We start from the raw sequence: 23,147 nt of genomic DNA on the forward strand, positions 1-23,147 counted from the left end.
TATTCATTTAAATGTCCAGCCTTGTTCTGCCAAGCTTGACTCAGGCCTGTGGCAGTGACTTCTATCAAGTAATTTTACATTGCATAAAAATAAAGTTTATCCAGTGACTTTTCAGTTTCATTGAATACTCTTTTCGTCCATATATTATATGAGAAGTAGGTTGACATTCTCCATATGTCAGTGCCATGTATAAATTGAATTTGACATAACCTATCTTATTGATCTCATGTGTTAAGTAAATAGTCCTAAATGCATTTAGTTTCTCTTTATAGAAGACAATTTGACTACCACCAGGTCTCTCAGTCAGGGACTATGTCTTTGTGGATGTTCTCATACAATTGCTAAATGTATCTGAATACTGATGAGTATTTGGATACTACCCTACAGCAGAAGACAATTACAGCTAGCAAATTGGTATTGATTTTCTGCCATGAGTGTGTTAGCAGTCTCAGTTAATGGTGATCGTTAATGATACAATGATGTTTTTGATTTAAAAGGTCAGGGATAAGTATATGTACATGTGGGCTGGCCTAACTGGTGTAATCAAGGAGTTGAAAACACCTACCTCCTTATGAATAATGCTAAGGTTTTTATGGCCGCTATTACAGCTAAAAGAACAACTTGTGCCTAAGTGCTTGCTGTCCCGTGCATCCTACTAATTAATAGTCCTGGACAATGTAATTCATTATTGTATTGATTTTTAACATCATTGTAGCTTGGCTGTTTATTACAACCACAAGCATTCTGTCAGATGGCTTCTAGGAAGTCGTATCTCCTAGTCCATGATCCAGAGGTGAGGAAAGACAGCAGCCAGGAAGGCTTCTTCTGTGGTTACATGTCCTGGGGGACCACTGGCAATGTTCTTGTGTGACTCCGATGGGAGTTCTTAGATAAGCAGGAGATGAAGTCTACCATATTAAAATCTATAGCTTTGAGACTGGATGAGAAAAAGAGAGAGAGCTCGTCTTATCTGCTGTGATCAAGGAAAATGCCTTTCCACCCTCTCTCTTCCTACTGCCTGAAGGGACATCACTGGAGGTTTTCTTACTCATTCCTACACCGAACTGGAGTGTCTGTCCCTCTCCCAGGGAACGGCAGCCTCTCACCCCATCCCTGAGCCTGGAGGAACGAGATCAGGGCTTAAACGTGGGGCTCTCTCTAGGCTTTGCCATTTGCTTGCCTTTCTGAGAAATACAGACCCTGCAACTGCTGCTGCGAGTACCAAAGCCTTCCCTCTGACCTGGCGGCTCTCGGAGCGTGGGGCTGCAGATCAAAGGGAGCAGAGCAATGCCTCGTGCCGATGGCCATGTTTAGCAGATTGGAAGAGTAGCTTGTGAATGAGTCAGGAAGGAAACTGTCTGCTCTCTTTATTTCCTCTGAAAAAACATTCTTATACTCACAGATAAAACAATGTGTTATTTTTGTATCTGAGATGGATGAATGGATGGTGGACTGCAAGGGTTGTCTTTAAATAATCGCAACCCGTGTTTGGTTTGGAAGCCATGCTTGCCGGGCTGTCTGAGGAGGAGAGGGGCCGCATTTGTGGACACGTCAGAGCAAGCTGTCCGCTTGCTCTTGGCTGAGGAACTGAAGAGGCAGCGAATCTGCAAGGACTGAACAGGAACAGCAAATGCCTGCCAGAGCACCCAGCGGGCAGAGGGGACTGTGTCCCTAAAAACCTGGGGACACAAGCTGCTGGGCACGGGGGGAACACAGGCTGTCTTGGGCAGCTCTCCTTTGGGGGGTCACCCGGCCACACGGTGTCTGCCCTGCTCACAGAGTGGACAACTTGCCATGAAAGCCTTGCCCTGCCGCTCCTCCTGGGGACCCCCACACCCCCTCTCAGCGGGAGCCAGCGATCCAGCTAGTTGCAGAGGTGCTGCACCATTTGAAGGGGAAGTGTTGACGAAGGAAGGAGCATCTTTTACAGCTCACGCTCACTGAAATACGGATGTATAACAAGCAAATGAACACAGCAACGTGCCCTGTCTTAAAGCTGGTGCTTGATAACTTAATGTGATCCCTGCTGATGAAAAAGAAAGCATCAGATTTATTAAGCATTCACGGAGCTATTCCGACACTATGAAAATGGTGTTTGTTTTTTAAATAACTGTCTGTTTTTCTATCTACCTACCTTTCTGACTTTGTATCTCAAAAAGTTGTTGTGCCTTTTGGGTCACTTGGACTCTGAAGTCATCAGGAATGTTTCCATGAAGTTTAAATGGAATTCCCTGGGCTACTGAATGAGGTTCAGCCTGGGTTATATGGGTGACTGTAACAGAAAAGGTGAACATCAGGGGACACTTAGACTCCTGTTGCCTCAGCGAACCACCAAAGGGGGTTGGGAGGGAGTCCTGGAGGTCTCTAGTTCAACCTCAGCTCAAACCAGGATCATCACCAACACTACATCCAGTCAGTGATGGCTTTGGACAGGTCATGATGACCTCCAAGGATGGAAATCCCTCAGCATCTCTAAGCACCCATCACAGTGCTGCAGTGCCATGATCATGGGATCACACGGATTAAACAGGGTAGACCACATTGGTGTAGGGGTGTGGGACATTTTGGGTGCAGCAGAGTGGTGCTGGTGTCCCAGGCATTGCTTTTTCCCTGGTTGACACCTGACACAGAGCTGCAGGGACAGGAAGGGGGCTGCTGTTTGCTGCAGCGAGTCAGCCGAGGCAGAGCTGCACGTGGGGAAAGTCTGTGTCTAATGAGGTAGCTGGTGGGTAAAGGTCTGGGGGGGCGTCTAAGGGGGAGCCAGAAAACTTGGGCTACCAGGCAGAGAGAAGGATTTGGTCCTGCTTACAGCCCCTCCAAACTCTGCTAATCCTAAGCCCTGTTTTGAGTGTTCCTGCCTGTTCTGCCTCAAATCAAACCTTTTCCTACCCAGCTGAGAGGCACTCAGCCAGCTCTGGCTGCAAGGCTTTTAGCAGGACTAGGAGTCTGACATTTGATAACCCAGCCCAACCCCAGCCTGGAGAAATACTTTCCAGTTGCTTAAATTCTCTCGGACATTTCAAAGACAGCAGGTTCACATCTCTTTGCTAACTCCTGGGCAGTATACGGTAGTGGTTAGGGAGTTGCTGCCTTCCACCCCAGGACTGGCTGTACCGTGCCTCACAGGTTTTCTGAGTCCTGCCATTTGGAGCAGTGGCAACAAATGAACCTTCAGCCCCTCCAGGTCTTGCTGAATAAATGCCAGAAACTATTACTCGCCATCTGCATGGGTGCTGCTCAGAAGCAAGAGGAGAGTATCCATATGTAAAAGGAAAGCCTGATACCAGAGGATAGGCAAGCTGCATTAGGCTGTATCATTATGCCATCACTATGTCCCATATCTAAATCAAGCTGTACTGGTGTTGGCTGGGATAGCGCTAATTTTCTTTATAGTAGCTACTATGGGGCTGGAGTTAAACCACGACACAAGCCTTTAAAAAAAAACTTGTGAAAAATTAACACTCCTGGTATTTTTGAGAAATAGATACTTTATATCTCCATTTGTAGTTGCAGTTGTATTTTTCTTCAATGAACTTTATTCTCAAAGCTCCAGAATGGACTTGCCAGAGGAATCTTAGCTATAGGGCACGAACGCAAATCTGATTATCACCTTTAGAGAGGGAAGATATTATGCTAGTTAAGCCACAGCTACAGGAAGCAATTCAACCTCTAAACAAAGCCCTGTAGCCTTGCCTAAAACCAGGCAACACATCCCTCTGGATTACCTGGTAAACCCACCAGTGAGACATCAATCATCCCTTTTTCTTGTGTCAGGAGTAACACTGAGCTGCCCGGGGTCTGAAACTGCTGCAAGTGCAGTTGACAAAACCACTGTGAAATCACGTTCAGAATTACTCCTCCTTGTCCTCTCATTTTCTCTCTCCGGAGGGTGTATCAGAATAAGAGGCAGAGCATGAGGGGTTTTTTGCATTTGCTACCAATCAGATGGAAAACATATTGTGGGAAGTGTGATATTTTGACACAACCACAGGATTTGCAAAACAGACTGCTCTGAAACCATTTTACAAGTCCTTAAGTAGCAGTCTGAAGTGAATTTTATTTTGGCTTTTTTTTAAGATCTGTCAGTGGGCTCTCATACTCTCCAGATTTCTGATGTTCATGTTTTCTTGCTGCTCCATTTTCAGTTGTTTTTGTTTTTTGCTTTCTGTGCTTAACCTGCTCCCTGGTTTGGAGAGCTCTCCCAGCTCCCTGCCAGCTTGGTTCTGCAAGGTGCTGCTGAGGACCGAGAGAGCCACGTGTCCCCTCGGGGAACCTGGCCCATGCTGCTGGTGTGACCGGCAGGAGACCTGAGGGCACAGAGCCTCCTAGGGGACCAGCAGGTTGGAGGGAGTGCTGGGTCCTACACCTGGGGTTTCCGGCCACACTGCTTGGTGGGCATCAGGATCAAGACCCTCATGCCATGCTTTGCACAAGCTGAGCTCACAGGTGCCAGACTGGGTCCATCCAGACCATGCGAAGGAGAGCTCATGGACTGCTGCCAGCTGCACCGTGAGCCTCCAAAGGAGACCCCAGCTCCCACACCCCAGAGAGGTTTTTGGTGAGGGCTGGTGGGTTTCCAGCATGGCTGGGATGGAGGTGCAGGCTGCAGGGCTCAGCCATCAGCACGGAAGAGCTCGCCGAGCGGGGGCAGAGCAGGTGCAGTGCCCGAGGAAAGGCATCAAATGTCCTGGACAGCAAAACCCAAGCAGCAGCACTGCAGCATGCCCCGGATCACACCTGGATTCACCAGTGTCTACATCAGCACAAGCCCTCCCTGAAGCTTCTCCTGCACGTTATCAGCAGCTCTCACACTGTGGCATTGCCACCAGGAAAGGGCCAGCAGAGCTGTCCCCTCCGCGCAGCCCCGTCCTCTCCCGAGGCTGTGGGGACTGAGCGTTTCTGAGACCTCTGCTCCTCTCTTGGATGAGGGCTTGGCCAGATGGGTTTTGCTGCTGTAGAGGGCGGGGGGGTGGGGGGGTGGGTGTGTGAAACTGCATGGGCAGGCCCACACACATTCTCACACAGAGAAAATTTGGCTAAAAATACCCTGCAGCTGAATTTCCACCTCAAAAGGAAATTATTATCTGACTGGCCATCCTCAACTTGGTTTACTTCACCTCCTGCACCCCAAAGAAGACCTGACTTTTTACTGAAAAACTTATGGATGGATCAAATTCAATTTTGCTGTGTTCAATACAATGGCTTTGCTGGGGAAACCATTTTTTTCCAGGCTCTGCGAGCCAGTCCAAACAGAGATTAATACCCCATTGAAAAGAAGCTGGTCCTTCCTGGTATTTTATTTTAATGGCAAAGAAACATAAAGTGCCCTTGCTTTGCAGGTCATTTTCTAAAATGTTTGCCGCTTGATTTTCCCAGGCACATCAGAGAGGTCAAACCTGGAGCTAATAACCCTGACCTGTACCTGCGTGGCTGCGACCCTCTTTTGGCTCCTGTTGACCCTCTTCATTCGCAAGCTGAAGAGGGTAAGAATGGATGGGGAGCTCCCAGCGGCATCTGCCTCTCCTCACCAGCCTTTTGCTCATGTTAGAAAATCCTTCCCAGGCCAGTGGGATTGCTGAGCCTACCAAAAAAAAAAAAAAATCTCATTCATTTACTGCTCACTTTTGTCCCCTGTGGAATCACCAGGCTGCCGATGGGTGCCCAGGGAACCGTGACTTGCAAGGCTGAGTATGAGTAAGCCCAGAAGCAAAGCCTCGGTGGGGGGTAAGGCTCTGAGACTCACAAGCATTTGAGTGCCTGACTCCCACCAAAGACATCCCCATTCCCTTAAAAGCTGTGGGAGTTTGGCATCTTAATGTCTTTGAAGATCTGAGTGAGTGGGAATGACAGATCTTCACAGAGCGTGCTGGGGTCTGGTTTGCACACAGTGTCTGGTATAATTACATCACTTGAAAAGTGATATTTTACTGAAGTATTTTTGGTGATGCAGCCTCTAGAGCAGATGATCCTGTATCAGCATGATAATGTTAACTGGCCCTGCAGCTGACCCTCCTTCTTGTTCAAGGCTGACTGTGACTGTTTAAAGCCCCTTTTTGTTGACAGCACCACGTCTGCCTTGCGTGGTGTGTGCAGGTTAAATCACAGCAGCTCTCATAAACAGAAAATGCAATTCTTCGGTACTGCAGAAAGATCTCAGAGCAACTTGCAGGAGCAGATGGATTTGAGGGAAGGGAAGTATTCACACAACGGGGTGCACTGCAGGACGTGAGATGAGGAATGACTGCATGTCCCGCTCTCCCCCACTCCCACACCACGGTGGTGCTGAGCCCCGGCTGCTCTCCTTCGCCCAGCTGGAGAGGTACCACAGCGTGGTGCCACGGGGACCAGCTCACAGCCACCACGGCTGAGCATGTTCCCGCTGGCCGAGCTCCGTGACGACTGCTAAAGGTTCACTGCAGCCCGCCAGACCATTTTATCTCAACCTGCATTAAGGCCTGCTTGTATTTTAGGTTTTACACTGAGAACTTCTATTGACCGATGGGAATGCAGGACCAGACGTCCAAACCAGGGTGGTATAGCAGCAGTCATTCTGCCTGCCTTCCTACTGTTGCAAACTTCCATAAGAAGAAATGCATGGGAGTTTTAGGGGAGAGAGAAAAGTTGAGGTCTGCTGAAGCTGTGGAGAAACTTTGTAGCCATAGAGAAATTACAAAGCAAGTGGGACCAGTTCTGACTGCTCACCAGTAATGACAAAGCAATTCATAACATGACTGCAAACCTTTGGGAAAATCTAAGTTTTAAAAGTAGCAAAGGGTTGCAGATTTTTTTTTTTATTTATTATGATACCAAAACTTGACATTTGCTTGTTAGATTGTTAAAAGGTAATAAAAATAATCATCGTTGCTGTAGAACAAGGGACTTTAACTAGGTGACATGTGAAGGCTTCTTTCCAGATGAGGCTTTCCAGCTAGTGTTGGTCTATGTTTATGGTCTTCTCCATGTTTCTGTTACAAACCCTTATGCTCAAGAATTTATGTCTGGAATTAGCTCTAAATTGAATTTCATATACAAATTTCTTTGCCACAACAGGAAAAAATACTTTCATGCTCTCTGAGAGCGTTTTCTTAAAGCCTGTCTGTTACGTATACAGGGGCAAATGCTATACTTAACAATTCTTCATCATTCAAAATGTTGTTTCAAATCTCTAATTGTGCCAAAGATTTGGTATTCAGTGCATCTGAATAAAGAAACGTAGGAAGCTCTCTGTACCTTCCCACTCCCTGACTGCTCTTCCTGGGGTGGGTCCACTTAAAAGCTCTTCTAAAGTGACTGGTAGGAGTAGTCTGGTACGCACATCTCTGTCAAGAAATACTCTTTTTGGAGCACCACACATGCTTCTGTTTCTATCCATATCCCACTTATCCATGTTCTGTCCAGGGTCAGTGGATGGTTTGGAGCCAGGCTTTATGCCACCTGACTTTTCCCCAAGCATCACTGTAATCCTTTTTGGGAGTAACCTTCTGTGTACTTGGGGTTGTAAAAGGCAACTAAAACAGAGCTATTAGCTACTGTCATTTTAGTCTAGTTATGTTTGTAGCCAAAGCATACACAGCTAGTAATATCCTTCTCAAATAAATGCCTGGAAATGCAGATATTAGGGACTTATTTCCAAGCTGTAGGGGAGGAAAGTTCAAAGTCACAGGGGGCAGTTAAAGCAACAATGAAAGAATATGTAGATATATCTGTGTGTTTGTGTATGTGCCTGTGTTCTATTTCCATGAGTTTAGGAAAAGCAACATGAAGGAGCTCAGTTCAACAGCTTTTCCATAAATTCCAACTAATAACCAGGAAATTAGAGCAAACACTAGACCTTTTCTATAGAAATATAAGTACTCCTGTGTCAAGAAAAGTCCAGTGGATTAGAGTGGCAATCTAGGTGCTCTTTGAAGGAAAATATGTTTCAAATGGATGGACTGCAGAAAACTTTGAGATTAGGTTCATCTTTCCTTACATTTCTCATGTGAAGTGGGTAATCCATTTGCTCAGTAGAAACTGAACTTCTGGCAAATTCATTTGAAATTATGTGTTTGAGTCTGGGTGTCTATGAATTCCTCCACACTCAAATAATTTCAGTAAATTTGTCAGAAATTACACCAAAGAAATAAAAAAATTGTGAAAATTTGTAAACAGTTACTGAATTGTATAATGTCTAGTCTCCTGATGACTAGTCTCGCACAACTTCTCACCACATATGACCTATCTTTGCCAGGTATATGGAAAAATAAATACTGGCAGTTGAACTCCATCTGTTGCATATGGCCTCTTCTTGCTTTGCACAATCATGAAGGAAAGTTATTTTTATCAGCAATGTTTAGTCATTTGCCAAAAATATTTCTCTTGACTGTGCAGAGGGCCTGTATCATAACACCATATGTTAATACAGATCCACATGGATTTCATTGAAGAAACTGATATGTCACATATGAGGAAAGCTAGAGGACAGAGTTTCTTTTACATAAAAAGTCTTGCAATATTTAAAAAAGCCAAAGGGAGCTTAACCAAACCATCTGTTGGACTGTGAAACATGCAGCCCTGTGGACAGAATTAACTTGAAACCCTTGATCCAAACAGGAAGATGCTAACAGATGCCCTTATCCTCTTTTACATTTTGCCATATTCTTTGTTTTCTAGCCTTACTCCTCTGAAATGAAGACCAACCATTACCTGTCAATCATAATGGATCCTGATGAAGTCCCTTTAGATGAGCAATGTGAACGTCTGCCTTATGATGCCAGCAAGTGGGAGATTGCAAGGGAAAGGCTTAAACTAGGTAATATTGGCATACTTCATGTTGGCTTTGCAGTGATTGAATGAGGTGTACTTGTAGAGGTGAAGAGGAGTGCGTGTGTTTTAGACACGCAGCACAATGTACTGCCAGATTCGGTGTGAGCTATTTCATACTAAGTGCCCTGGTCCGTGACTGACTTATAGCATTTAGGATTGGCTGACTGTGTCTACCTGACTTTCCATATGTATATTTTGACTCCAGGTAGGAATACTAAAATACGGACTATAATGCTGCACTCTATTTTTTGCAGACTGATTTACTTAAAACACGACATAAAAACAGGGCAACTGAAGTCTTCCCAGTCAGACCGCTGACTTGGATGCTTCTCTCTCTAGACTCAGGAGCCTAACCTTTGTCATTTACTGTAATTTTCTTCCCTTGTAACCTGGTTATGTGCTCATCTGGCAAAAAACCTATGCAGAAATGCGTCCTCACACTCCACCCTGTACCTCTCCCTGTTTCTCCCTTTCCTCTTCTCTCCAGCACACTCTCCCTGTTTTCCTTCTGTGCTGCAGATATATAAACATTCTTGTCGGTGCACCGTAAGGTGCAAGAATGTGACACATGAGTCCACACATAAATAAATAAATATTTACGAGAACTTTGAACCTGCAGCTAGCTCGCCTACAGATGCCCCAGTGAAAGGCATGGGTTTGGGAGCATTCCTTACTTGCTTAGCCTAGTGTGGGGCTCATGAGGAGGGCAGGAGGGTAGAGACCAGATTTTGAAGTTGAGGAATCGCTCCGGAAACCACACAGATTTTAGCAAGAGGGTCAGCATTAAAATATCAGTGATAAGCTCAGCCTGTTGTTATAGTGCTGTTTGTTCTTTCTGGCATGCATTAGGTTTGTCCTACAGCAAGGGCTAGAAAATCCCTGCATTTTAGCTAGGAGCTGTAACAGATTCCTTTTGTCCTCCAGGGATCAGGGACAGAGGGTGATTAAAACATGCATACAATTAGGATCACGCTTAATTTGCCTGCTAGAAGTCACAAGGCGACCAGATGTGCATAAGCACAGCTGAAATATATTGCTAGCAATTTATAATTGTCTTACACAATTCTGGGAATGCTGAAACATAACTTTATGCTGGAGTGTCTTCAATCTTCAAATAGTTTTCTTACAATGATGGACCGAGATCTTGATGTGCAGACAATGTGATCGCCGGTTTATGCGATCCTTTATTTGTGTGTAAATCCCACAGAAAAAATCAAGCAGAAATGAATGTAAACACCAAGGAAAACCCCACATCTTGCAGGGTTGGTGTTTGGAGTCTGGAAGAGAGGAATGATGACCAGAGAATGAGTTAAAAGTGGAAGAGCTGGTGTAAACAAATAAAGAATGCTGACAATGAATGAGAACCAGATTCAGAGAAGTTGGGTATGTGCAGTATGCTAGATTAGCTCAGTGCAAGTCCTGCTTACATGGCAGTTGGCTCAGTCTTTGAGTAACCTTGGCAGTCTCTGAGGATTAGTGTCTCACAAACAAAAAATGTGCTTCTATGGTTTTTTAAAAATATTTTTACTTAGAAATGCATCCCCTTCCAGCATCAGATATGTCTGATTTTCTCTTTCCACCTACTTATCCTCCAGGATACATATTTATTGTAACTTTTGCAAATAAGTCTCTCCTTTCAGCCCACATCTCCTTTGCTATGTGTTCCTCCAACATGCATACATACAGCCCACGGCTGTGATGCAATGCTTATGCAACAGGGCTCCCCCTTCACCTGTAAGAGCTACAGATGTTGCAGGAAATTTCACACAGGCACCACTGAAGTCAGGATAATTAACATTCAGTATAGATTGGTCTGACTGAGAGCAAAATGTCATCTTTTCATTAGGCAGAAAAATGCTGGCGCTATAAATCACTGTCAGTGTGGTCGGCGATAACGTTGCCGTCCAGCATAAGTGTTGAGCTATCATGCATTTCTCACCTTACTCTTGGGCTTGACCTTCCTAATCTATGAGAGATCACACACTGCTGATGCTGTGGTGCAGGACCCCAAGGGAGTGTTGCCACATGGCTCCAGTGCTATGTCAAACACGCTGGTGGTAGATGGCTTCCTGAGCCCCACTCCCTCCTGTGCACTGCAAGCCACAGCGCTGGCACAGAGCAGAGCACTTTCCATTCTCCTACACGTACAGAGCTGTTGTACCTAACATAATGGAAAATATGAAGCTGCATGTGGGGAAAACCCATATGACTCAAACTGCAGCAAAGGACCTGAGAAACAAACACACCTTTGAGCCTCTGCCTTCCCACATACATGGAGAGCGGTGTCTGCAAGTGCATTTTGCTGATTCCCCAGTCCAGCAACTCACGTGCTTGAAGGACCCTGCGAAAATGGAACTGAAATGGAAACCTCCTGATCCAAAACTCCTTGACTGAGGGGTATGTTCACTTTAACGGTATCTGAATTGCCCCAGGAAACCAAAGTCAAGTGCAGAAAATTTAAGTAGGGCATTTTGTTTCCTTGGTCTGGATGTAGATGCTGCAACATTTCATACCTGAGCCAGAATGGAGCCCCCATAATCCAGGGGGAAATGGTTAGTGACCTGCTGCACCACTTAGACATTCACAAGTCTATGGGGCCTGATGAGATCCACCTGAGAGTACTGAAGGAACTGGCAGAAGTGCTCACCAAGCCACTTTCCATCATTTACCAGCAGTCCTGGCTAACTGGGGAGGTCCCAGTTGACTGGAGATTAGCTAATGTGACGCCCATCTACAAGAAGGGCCGGAAGGAGGACCCGGGGAACTACAGGCCTGTCAGCCTGACCTCGGTACCGGGGAAGCTGATGGAGCAGATCATCCTGAGTGCCATCACACGGCACGTACAGGACAACCAAGGGATCAGGCCCAGCCAGCATGGGTTCAGGAAAGGCAGGTCCTGCTTGACCAACCTGATCTCCTTCTATGACAAGGTGACCCGCCTAGTGGATGAGGGAAAGGCTGTGGATGTTGTCTATCTAGACTTCAGTAAAGCCTTTGACACTCTTTCCCACAGCATTCTCCTGGAGAAACTGGCTGCTCATGGCTTGGACGGGTGTACTCTTCGCTGGGTAAAGAACTGGCTGGATGGCCGGGCCCAAAGAGTGGTGGTGAATGGGGTTAAGTCCAGTTGGCAGCCGGTCACAAGCGGTGTTCCCCAGGGCTCTGTGCTGGGGCCAGTTCTGTTTAATATCTTTATCAATGATCTGGACGAGGGGATCAAGTGCACCCTCAGTAAGTTTGCAGAGGACACCAAGTTGTGCGGGAGTGTTGATCTGCTTGAGGGGAGGAAGGGTCTACAGAGGGACCTGGACAGGCTGGATCGATGGGCCAAGGCCAACTGTATGAGGTTCAACAAGGCCAAGTGCTGGGTCCTGCACTTGGGCCACAACAACCCCATGCAACGCTACAGGCTTGGGGAAGAGTGGCTGGAAAGCTGCCCAGCAGAGAAGGACCTGGGGGTGTTGTTTGACAGCCGGCTGAGTATGAGCCAGCAGTGTGCCCAGATGGCCAAGAAGGCCAATAGCATCCTGGCTTGTATGAGAAATAGTGTGGCCAGCAGGACTAGGGAAGCGATCGTCCCCCTGTACTCAGCACTGGTGAGGCCGCACCTCGAATCCTGTGTTCAGTGTTGGGCCCCTCACTACAAGAGAGACCTTGAGGTGCTGGAGCGTGTCCAGAGAAGGGCAACGAAGCTGGTGAAGGGTCTGGAGCACAAGTCTTGTGAGGAGCGGCTGAGGGAGCTGGGGTTGTTTAGTCTGGAGAAAAGGAGGCTGAGGGGAGACCTTATCACTCTCTACAACTACCTGAAAGGAGGTTGTAGCGAGGTGGGGGTCAGTCTCTTCTCCCAGGTAACAAGTGATAGGACAAGAGGAAATGGCCTCAAGTTGCGCTAGGGGAGGTTTAGATTGGATATTAGGAAATTTTACTTCACTGAAAGGGTTATCAAGCATCAGAAAAGGCTGCCCAGGGAAATGGTTGAGTCACCATCCCTGGAGGTATTTAAAAGACATGTGGATGAGGTGCTTAGGGACATGGTGTAGTGGTGGTCTTGGTAGTGTTAGGTTTACGGTTGGACTTGATGATCTTAAAGATCTTTTCCAACCTATACAATTCTGTGATTCTGTGATTCTGTTATCCCAAACATGGCCAGTGTAGCTGCTTGAGAGCTGTGACAAGTTGACTGCTCAGGTGGTTGGGCATCTTAATATTCCTCTGTTTAATTCCTCCATTTAATAATTTTGTAATTACTTCATGTGTCAACATAAGGGGCTTTTGCAAGACCAATCTGTTAGAGTCATAGACACAATCTATGTACTAAACTGCAGAGTTCGATCTATGAACTGAAAAGTTAGAGCAGCCCTATTCTGCGCTAACATTTAGCACGGTACAAACAATAGCGGAGCAACAAAGACTAATACATCAAGTGTTGTTACAGTTTCCCATTAAATCACAGTTGTTTAGAGAAGGAAGTGTTGTTTCCAGTACTCATTCTCCTTTATGAAAGGTTAGCAGCTTTATGGAGCTTTATGAGCTAACTGGTATGTTTTCCAAGTGGTGACTAAGTAGGTTATCTCGATGTGGGAAGTGAGTTAACAGTGATGGAAGCAGATTCAAGCTATGGATTAAACAAAGGTACGATGGGTTTTATAGGACCTCAAATTGCAACTTCATCTTGTAGAAACCATGACCAGTCAATACATTAAGGACTAAGAACATCAGTTCACCAAGAAAACTGAGACCTTAGTCTTAATGTTCCTTCCCTTATACACCTGCTATATACAGTAACTGAAAAAGGTGACTGTAGATTTTCAAAGATATACACTGATTCATTTGTATTTGTGTGTCAAACTCTAAGCCCTTCACATACCAAGGCTCAATCTGTTGATGCTTTTCAGCCATCCAGATTAAGTTATTCATGGGTTTTATTTGCTGTAAAAAATGCAACACTTCTGCACATATAGGGGGGAAATAAATTTCTAGGTCTTTTTTTTTTTTTGTCTTAGCGTATTCCACTTCATGTTTCCATTGCTTTGATAACATATGCTGTTTGCTTCTACTGACGGACATACTGAGAATTACAGTTGAGAGATGTGATGCACATATAAAAGGTAGTGTCTATGTAATTTAATTCAGAATTGACAGCAGCTCTTTTCTTCTGCCTGTGAGTGTCTGGGTGGGATTCACTCACTTACCTTTAGACATCAACAAGGCAGACATCCAAGTGAGAGCTAGTCAAACAGACGCCCGTCATAGAAAAAGGAAATTGTTCTATGGAGATGGCTATGTCACAAGTGCATATCTGAGAAATAAATATATGGCACATGTTATCCTTCGCTTTTGTATGAAAAGCTGGCCTTTATTTTCTGCTCTTCTCCTCTACACCGCAAAGCCTGCCGCTATACTCTTGTTAGCCACGTAGGTGCCGGGGTTCTGCTGAAGGTGAAGCACAAATTCAATCTGAAAATAGTTATTTGGAAATAAAATTTATTGCTAGCTGATACGCTGACAAGATCTCTCTGATCAAAACTCTGCCAGCCACTTGAGAAGGGCAGAGGTGGCTAGGCCTGTCCACATGAGCACGTTGTCAAAGAATTGGTCAATACTCCCTGCTTCAAACAGTAATAAATCATGAAGGAGGCTGTGAAGATCACAAGATTGGCATAAAATGTCATGAACTCTAGAAAAGTTGTAACAGTACCCTTGGAGACTTACCTGGCTCTGAACATGAAGGACGAGGACACTCAGCTTCTACTGCTGGGGAATTTTATTGATGCCCACTGATTTCTCTCAAGGACCTCTGGGTGCCTCTCCTGGGGTCTGCTCAGTAGCAGCATGATGATTATATCACAGCACAAATGTCTGCCCTTGGACACCTAGAAGCATCGTACCCACCATGAGCAAACCCATCATTTGTCACTCCAAGTCCCCTCTCACTGAATCCCCCCAGACCTCATTTTGCAAATGTAAAGGTCTCATTTGCACAGATTTGCAGCTTCTCGCCACTCCATGATCTCGACTGTGGAGGGCTTGCTAGGGAAGAGCATCAGGGGGTTGTGCATGTACTCCAGGAGCTGCAATGCAAAGTTGCTGCTGCCTCCCTGGAATGAAGATAATTTTAAAGCACATTGTTTGAGAAGGAAGAATTTAATTTGTAAAAATTACCAAAGTCTGTATCAAGCTGCATCTCAGCGTGTGTGCGAGTTTAGGCGAAGGCCCTATGTTGTTGTGGATGTAAGTAGCAGCGTCACAGCCTGCTGCATGGTGCAGTGTGCTCAGGGGAAAGAGAAGCAAATATTTCTGCTGCCAGAGCTAGACTGAAAAATTTGGGTCAGAAGCCAGTGTACCTCCACTGAATGGTTGCATTCATTTAGCATCATTTTCAATCATATCACTTATTCCCTCTAATGACTCTGTCTTCTGGTTTGTCTGCTTACTCTTAAAACAAACAAACAAACAAACAAACAAACCTAAAACACCTATATGTTGGGAATATACATGTGGGACTCATTGTAAAGCACATTTTTCAATTCTTTATCTATGAAGCCATTTGCTGACAACATTTCTTTTTTACCAGAATGTATCTCTCCAATTTCTTTTCTGTACAGGAAAGTCTCTTGGACATGGAGCTTTTGGAAAGGTGGTACAAGCATCTGCTTTTGGAATTAAGAAATCACCAACATGCAGAATAGTTGCTGTGAAAATGCTGAAAGGTATCTTGCTGCAAAGCTGGGATGGAACAAATGATGCTTTATATAGTGTCCCACTTCTAATATGATTCTGTAGAAAGCAAGTGTGTATGATGTTACCCCCCACCAATAACTCTCTGAAGCCTCCAAAATGTGTACACCAAGTTTCAGATCCACCACAAGCAAAATGGCAGAACTATAAAATAAAAATTGCATTCACAGTAAAAATGGCAATAAATTGTCACATGATACAGGAGAAAGTTTCAGATGCAGTGAGAATCTGATTGCCTTTTTTTTTTTCTTAAATCTGGTTCCACGACTTCAAATGCCAGAAAAAATGAAAGAGTCACTTTTGTAGGATCAGAATGGGCAATTGGATTTCCTGTGTACCCTATGTTGTACCATTCTGCTAGACTGACCCTGTACTGAACACCGTAAATGAAATTTAGCTGAAGCTTAAGGCATCCACCTTGATGTGAAGACACTTGGATGGAAGCTTTCATATTTTCTTTGGTCATTAGTTTCAATGATTAATCATCTCGTTAAAAACAGGTGCTTTATGTCTAATTCGCATCTGTCTGACTTTTGCTTCTCATTCTAACCTTCTCCATTAGATTATATAATGATTTTTCTTCATGAAGGCCTTTCTATTAAGCTAAACAGATCAAGCTGTTTAAATCTTGGAGTTGTTGTACAGGTGTGTCCTCTCTGAACTGTCTGCAGGCTCATCACATGGTGCTTAGGACGTTGACATCCAAGGTTGTGCAATGGATTTGCCAGCGCTCTTCATACAGCAGTGCTCTTCCCAAAGTGAAATGGTCTCCCAGCTGCTCACTGCCACTTCTCTCATTGGAGCAGAAAGGACAAAGACCCTCATCAATTTGAAGAGGGCACGTGGGAAGTTGGCAGGCAGGATGATAGATGATATTCAGCAGCAGTCTGCAGCAGCCGTGGCTGAGTTCCCTAGCCCAGAGTCCTGGTGGCATCCCTTCCTATGTACTTAGCTTTCCCTTGTTCATATATCTAAGGATCATATCAGGCTTTTTTGGTTTTTTGGTTTTTTTGGTTTTTTTGCATTGCCCTGAGAGCTTATGCTGCATTGCTTATCCGTCTTAATCCTTGAATCCTTTTCAGTGTCATTCTTTGCCAGGACACATCCCCTGTTCTGCCAGTAAGGCTTGGATCCCTGATGTTCTCAGTTGGCTCTGTTCAGGCATAGTTTGAATACATCCCTCTTACCCAGTGGCTCCTAGCTTCACAGCTGCATACTTGCTTATCAGTTATCAGGAGATCTGTACATGTTACTTCCAGCCCTTGGAGGGGCATGTGCGAGTCCCTGCAACGCTTAACCTGAAATAGCTTCTATTTCTTGCCAGCAATGACCTGGCAGCTGTACTCTGTGTAGGGTGTGCCCTCTTGATATTGTCCTCAATAGGCTTGTTCTGCAATATAATATCAAATGCTTTAGTGGGGGTGGTACGTGCTACTGTGACATCTAGCATCATCCCCAAGGAAGGAATTTGCAGCTGAGAGGGTTACAAACCTTTCTCCTCTCTTTTGTTGCAGAAGCACAGAAATACCCTGTTAGCCAACACCAAATGAACAGCTACCCTGCAGCAAGCACATCTGGAAAATGGGAGGAAACTAAAGCTCTAGTCCCTGTCCAGACCTTCTGCAGCAGTGGGCCAATAGCCATCTGCGTCACTGTTTTCAGTGGATGGCCTGTCACCTGGGTCACCGCCTGACCCCTGGTTAACTGAGCTGTTTTGCTAACAAGCAGACATATGTGCTGGCAGAGTGGTCTGCCAGATTCAACATTTCTTTATGTACAGCAGCAGGCTTCTTGTGCCAGCCAGCACCATCGATGCAGCAGGGGCTGGTTGCTCCTGGAATAGATGGGAGCAGACAGCAGCGACAAGAAGTCTTCATGGTGGGATTCATGTGTGTGTGAGCAGGGTAGATGCTTGTATCTGAGTTAGTCACTCAGATTCCCTTTATTGTCAGTGGTGAGAAACAACAGTTCATCCCATCCTAAGGCAGAACCTTGCATATGGTGAGCTGAGCTCTTCTTTAGGTCTGCTGACTATGAAGAGAGCCTACGGTGACTAGATCCTCAGTAGGCATCTTCACTATGGGCACCTAAAGTTAGGGGAGTTCTGCCCCATTCCTTGTGTCCTCACTAGATTATCCAGGAACTTTGCAGTCATTCATGGGCTTTGTCCTTGCACAATTCCCATGACGTGGAGGGGAAGTGTCACCGCCTATACAGATGAATAGTGGGTCACCGGGTAGATGACAAGTTTTCTGTGGGGCAACCAAGAAAATCTGTTTCCATTCAGATGTTGAAACCAAGCCCTTTAAGACCTAGCTCTAGGTTCTTTCCACTGGACTATTCTTACTCTTGGTGTCACTAAACTGAAAAAGTCCTTTTGGGTCTACACAAAGCAATATGTTTTTTCTTGTTTTCTTACCAAAACAAAATTCTGCATAAAAAAATTTGCTCACAGGGAATTAAAAGTTTCACTCAACACTAAAGAGAATCTTTTGGGGTTAGTTGTGGGATTTCTTATATCATTACTATTACTATTATTATTAGTATTGACCATAACCAATGAGGGTGAGATGCAGTCACCTAAATTTAACCACTTCAGATTTACTTCCCTGGTCTACCTTAACACTCCAGGCTTCCTCTGTAATGAACAGAACCAAACAATCATCACCGAAGGGTGGTTCTTCTCTTCCCTACCCAGATGGTTAAGGCTGATGGCTGCATCAGCCTCTGGAAATGCTTTGCTCTTGCCACTGACTCCTCAAGATGTTGATTAGTTCAGGCTAGTACATAACCCTTAGATGGCTGAAGTCAGGTCAGCTGAAACCTACTTTAGATAGAGTTAATTATAGTCTTGAAATCCCTTTTTATTTGTTCTTTCATTTTTTGGCTGAAACAACAAAACTATTCATGTGAAAAAAATTTCTCTCAGTTCTAAATATAACAGAGTCTACTGGGAGGAAGTTGAGTGCCTAACTCTTTTTATGGGTTTTATTGCGAGTAAGAGGATACTGAGCAGGGAGGAATAGACAAGGAACATCAGCACATGAAGTACATCCAGTAATGAAGGTTATTTCAATGGAAAGTAACGAGAATTGGTAAAGCTCAGCAGGAGCAGTTCTTTGTCATTTCTTTGTCATTGACTTTATTTTGCATTTACAGAAGGGGCCACAGCAAGTGAGTACAAGGCGCTGATGACTGAGCTGAAAATCCTGATCCACATTGGTCATCATCTCAATATTGTGAATTTGTTGGGAGCTTGCACAAAAAATGGAGGTAAAAAAATCTGCACTGCACTGAAAATGGGTTTGGATCACCTCCCAATAACAGTCAGTTGGCCATGTTGTTTTTCATCCAGAGGTCAAGTTATTAACTTGAAATATTTAAGCTTGTCCTGTGGTTAGTGAAAAAAAGAGGAAGAGAAAAAGAGATTTTTAGTCATTTAATGAAGTGATTAAACATTTTCTCTACTTAAACCATCTTTTAGTATTAACATGAGAAGTGTGAATTTCGGACCATGCCACTTGTCCTTTTTCTCACACACTTCACTGCACAAGCTCAAGTTAAATCTGATGTGGAAAGGTTGGGAACAAGGGATATTGGCTGTTGGCCCTTAACAATAAATCACAAGGCAACCATTGTAAAATCCTTCACAATATTCCACTAAGAAAATCAAAGGGCCAGCATGAGTGATCGTTTGTTTTAGATATGTCACCTATTTTAGTTCAACAAGCGTGTGTGGGCTGCGGGACTCCAGTCTGAACGCAGACTGCCCGAAGAGGAAACAGAGGGTTCCTCAGGGGCCAGGTTCATGACCCAGCTTTCAAAAATTAGGCCCTTCCCTAATTTCCAGAACCAGTGTTGTTTTGCTAACATGTCCAGTGTCCTTCAGGCAGCCTTCTACTTCATTAGGACGTATTGTTAGTTATTCTGGACCCAAGTTATAGCTACAGGCATGAAAGATTATTCTTCTTCTCAGAACTGATGACCCCTTGTATTGCTTTATGCTGCTCAAAATGCACTTCCCTTTTGCCCAGGGCCTCTGATGGTGATTGTTGAATACTGCAAGTATGGGAATTTATCAAACTACCTGAAGAGCAAGAGGAATTTTTTCTGCCCCAACAAGGTGAGGAGGCTCTGGTAGGGTTCATCTTACCTAACGTAAGTGTCAGTAATATAGATGTCAGCCTCTGAGCTAGTCTCCTTAGACTCTCTTCTACCAGAGGAGAGAAACTGCTTTTGGGTGCAGTTCACCTGACCTGTTTTAATGTTTGGTGTGGGATGTGCTGTGCTCATTCTTCTCCCCTGACTGTGCAAGGAGACTGCTGTGAGTAATTAGGATGGAGCCATCCACAGCAAGAGGAAGTGAATCCTATCCAAAGTGTCCCCACATGCTCTCGCCCCGCTGCTGACAAACCCATTCCTGCTGAGCTTGGGGTCACTTCAGAGGCTGGTGTCAGTGAAACCGAAGGAAGTGGTTTTGCCCACTGATTTCAGTACCGCTGGGAAAACAACCGAGATAATGCCATTTAAAGCTCATGTTCCAAGACACCCTAATGTTCAGAGATTTGCAAGTAATCTTCTTACTGTGTGAGGAGAAGGGCTATCAAGAGGAAAAGAGATTAGAGTCTTGTCCTTACATCCCATAGCCCTCTGAATCAAATCCACAGCATGTTTCTTATTACAAACCTGAACTCAAATGTGCCAACTATATCCCTGCTTGTGCTCTTTCAGCAAAATCCCCCAAAGGATTAAGGGCTCTGAAGTGGGATTTAGGAGCCTGGACCCAGAACAGTAGTCCTCAAAACCCCTGCTCAGCTGTGCCAAAAGCTCAGGGTTTTTTCGTGAGGGCTCTGCGGGAGGGCACGCTCGAGAGGACCTCCCCCTCCAAAGGGCTTTGGCTGAGTCTCTGTTCCCAAGGCCATCCCAAGTCCATATTGGACTCTGCATGAAACACAGCAGCCGCCTCCTCCAACGTGCGGGTGTTGCTGTAGGAGGCTCAGCAGGGAGCATGGCCGTGCGGGGTCCACCCTGGGGGGAGCCGCTCACATCCCTCCGGTGAGGAGCCTGCCTGGACTCGGTGCTCCGGCACCCCTGGGAAGAGTGCCCCGGAGGGAGGGAGCCCAGCTCTGCACCAGCGTGTGCAGGAGAGAGACATGGTCACAGGACAAGAGGAAAGAGGAGAAGGGGCAAGAGCATGGCCAGGTGGCTAGGCTGCTCTCCGGGTAGCAGTGGGGAAGCATTTTCCAGTGTTGCGTGTGTCCCATTGAACCGTCATTGACCATAACATGAAAGCATTGGATAAAGGCATTTGGGAAGAGAGGCAGCCGCTTCTAAAAGCAGCTGTATTTCAAACACAAAGTACCCTTGCTCCTCGTTGGAAGGGCTTACAGCCCCATGCCAAGCACTGTGCAGGGACATAGAGGCAGGTGCCTTAAGCAGCCTGGGATGAAAAGCTGACGCTTTATTTTGAGAGGGCTGGGACACCTGCACTGTGGGCGCATCCTTCTCAACTCATCCCGCCATGCTCTTTCTCTGGCTACCGGAGAGAAACAGGCCCTTTCAGATGTTTCACTTCAGGCTGAGATGAGCCACAGCCCAGCGGACGTGTCCATCTATGGACCCTGCAAATCCTCACCGCATCAGAGGTAGCCCACCACCGGGGTTGCCCCAAAATCGTGTGCTGGTGCTCCCAAGTCACCATGTTTCTGCCCTCGGGGGATGGCAACCTTGGTGGAGCGCAGCCCTGCCACCAACCCCCGCCTGCCGCAGTGGCACTGGACACCCGCGCCCATGGGAGACGTGACCGCACGTGCCACGGACCAGCATTTTCTCCCGGCGGAAAGGCGACAGAAGTCTGACTCGGTTCCTCTCCCACCCCCTCCGTCGCTCTGATGTAGCACCTCTTCTCCTCTGTTTGTTTGAAGGACTCCCCTCTGCAAGGAGAGCCAATGAAAGAGAAAAAGGATATTGAGCCAGTGGAAGGCAAAACACAAAGGCTGGCCAGTGTCACCAGCAGCGAGAGCTTCGCGAGCTCTGGGTTCCAGGAAGATAAAAGTCTGAGTGATGTGGAGGAGGACGAGGAGGGTAGGTATTAATTCCTTCCTGTCCCTACACAGTCTGTGATATTTTTACAACATACTGTGCATCCCTGAAATTTTTTTCCTCATTTATCACCCTAATAAACATCCGTGGGAGACGCTCACAGGGTCATGTCCAGAGGGTAGAAGATTTAAAAAAAGATTATTTCCAGGGTTACTAAATCTGACAGGAAAATGTGTGATTGTTTCTTCTGACTGCTCCTTATCTTTGGGGAAAACACAGGAGAGTCCAAAGCGCGGGGTATAAAGCAAGCACTATTTTTGTTTCCAGTGACAGTGGGTTGACCTTCAAATACTACTCTATGAAGACTGAATTTATGGGAGTAATAGGGACAGTAAGAGAGGGGGAAAATAACTGCCTTGTGAGCGATCTTTGTAACAAACTGCGTTTTCCACCTTTGCAGATGCTGATGAGCTCTACAAGCTGCCCCTCACTATGGAGGACCTGATCTCTTACAGCTTTCAGGTGGCCAGAGGCATGGAGTTCCTCTCCTCCAGAAAGGTGAGTTTTGTGCTGGAGATTTTTCCCTGCAGAAGGATGGGATTCAGAGGTGAAATCACGTCTACGTTTTAGTGACACCTTCCTTGGGAGAGCTCCCAAAGGAAGAGCCATTTTCCTCTTGGCGTTATAAATATAACGGTATGTTTATCCAAGTCTCCATAGTCCATAAACACAGGATCATGGCTGAAGGCAGTGGGTCAAGCTCATTCATTCAGGGAAGATCTTTTGGGTGTGGTGGGTTTTTTTCTTCATTTCAACATATATTAGGTAGGGAGCTCCAAATGAATCAGCGCTTTCCCTGCAAATGTCAAGGGGCTTAAAAATTTATCACTTTCTAGACTTAGGAATACTTTTTTTTTTTTAAAGGATTGCCACTGTTTACTGTAACTTCATGTAAACTACAGTCAACTTCCCTAAAAAAAATATTAAATTGATCTCAATAATAATAATAATAATTTTTAAAAGGATATGGGAGACAGTCAGGAAATTTGTGGGCAGGATTAAGGAAATGCAGTTTGATTGTGAAACTGTTTTATTACAGTGCATTCATCGTGACCTGGCAGCCAGAAACATCCTTTTATCTGAGAACAATGTCGTGAAGATCTGTGATTTTGGCCTCGCAAGAGATATTTATAAGAATCCTGATTATGTGAGAAAAGGAGATGTAAGTCAAGATACTGTTTACTTACCCAAATGTTTATAACATATCATTTCAAACTGTCCACCAAAATGTTCTGTAGACATTCACATTTCCTGAACTTAAAAGAGCTTGAAAGTTATCACGGTTTTTATGTGAAGATGAGCTGTCCAGATGCGTTGTAGATCTGGAACGCATTTCTATCCTCAAGCATAAGGCTTGGACATGCTAACTGTTTCACAGCTCTGCCCTGTTAATACTTTAGATATTTTTTAGACATGTTTCTTGGCTGGCTCAGCATAACCCCCTGACTCAGTAAGCTTCCTTCAAGGAAACCAGTCCCTCCGAAACAAGGTGTGTGTCCCCA

At 45.3% G+C, this 23,147-nt stretch overlaps 1 protein-coding gene across 1 annotated transcript in view; it reads left to right on the forward strand.

Moving 5' to 3' along the window:
• FLT1 (fms related receptor tyrosine kinase 1) overlaps positions 1–23,147 on the forward strand; it is a 112,950-nt gene that overhangs the window by 78,509 nt on the left and 11,294 nt on the right. Inside the window, exons 16-23 of the mRNA XM_072857314.1 lie at positions 5,377–5,483; positions 8,653–8,791; positions 15,411–15,515; positions 18,703–18,816; positions 19,578–19,666; positions 21,468–21,627; positions 22,046–22,143; positions 22,685–22,807. Coding sequence (XP_072713415.1) covers positions 5,377–5,483; positions 8,653–8,791; positions 15,411–15,515; positions 18,703–18,816; positions 19,578–19,666; positions 21,468–21,627; positions 22,046–22,143; positions 22,685–22,807 — 935 coding nt within the window. The remainder of the gene's footprint in view (positions 1–5,376; positions 5,484–8,652; positions 8,792–15,410; positions 15,516–18,702; positions 18,817–19,577; positions 19,667–21,467; positions 21,628–22,045; positions 22,144–22,684; positions 22,808–23,147) is intronic.

Source organism: Ciconia boyciana, chromosome 1 (assembly GCF_034638445.1).
Source record: "Ciconia boyciana chromosome 1, ASM3463844v1, whole genome shotgun sequence".
In the NCBI taxonomy this organism is placed as follows: domain Eukaryota; kingdom Metazoa; phylum Chordata; class Aves; order Ciconiiformes; family Ciconiidae; genus Ciconia; species Ciconia boyciana.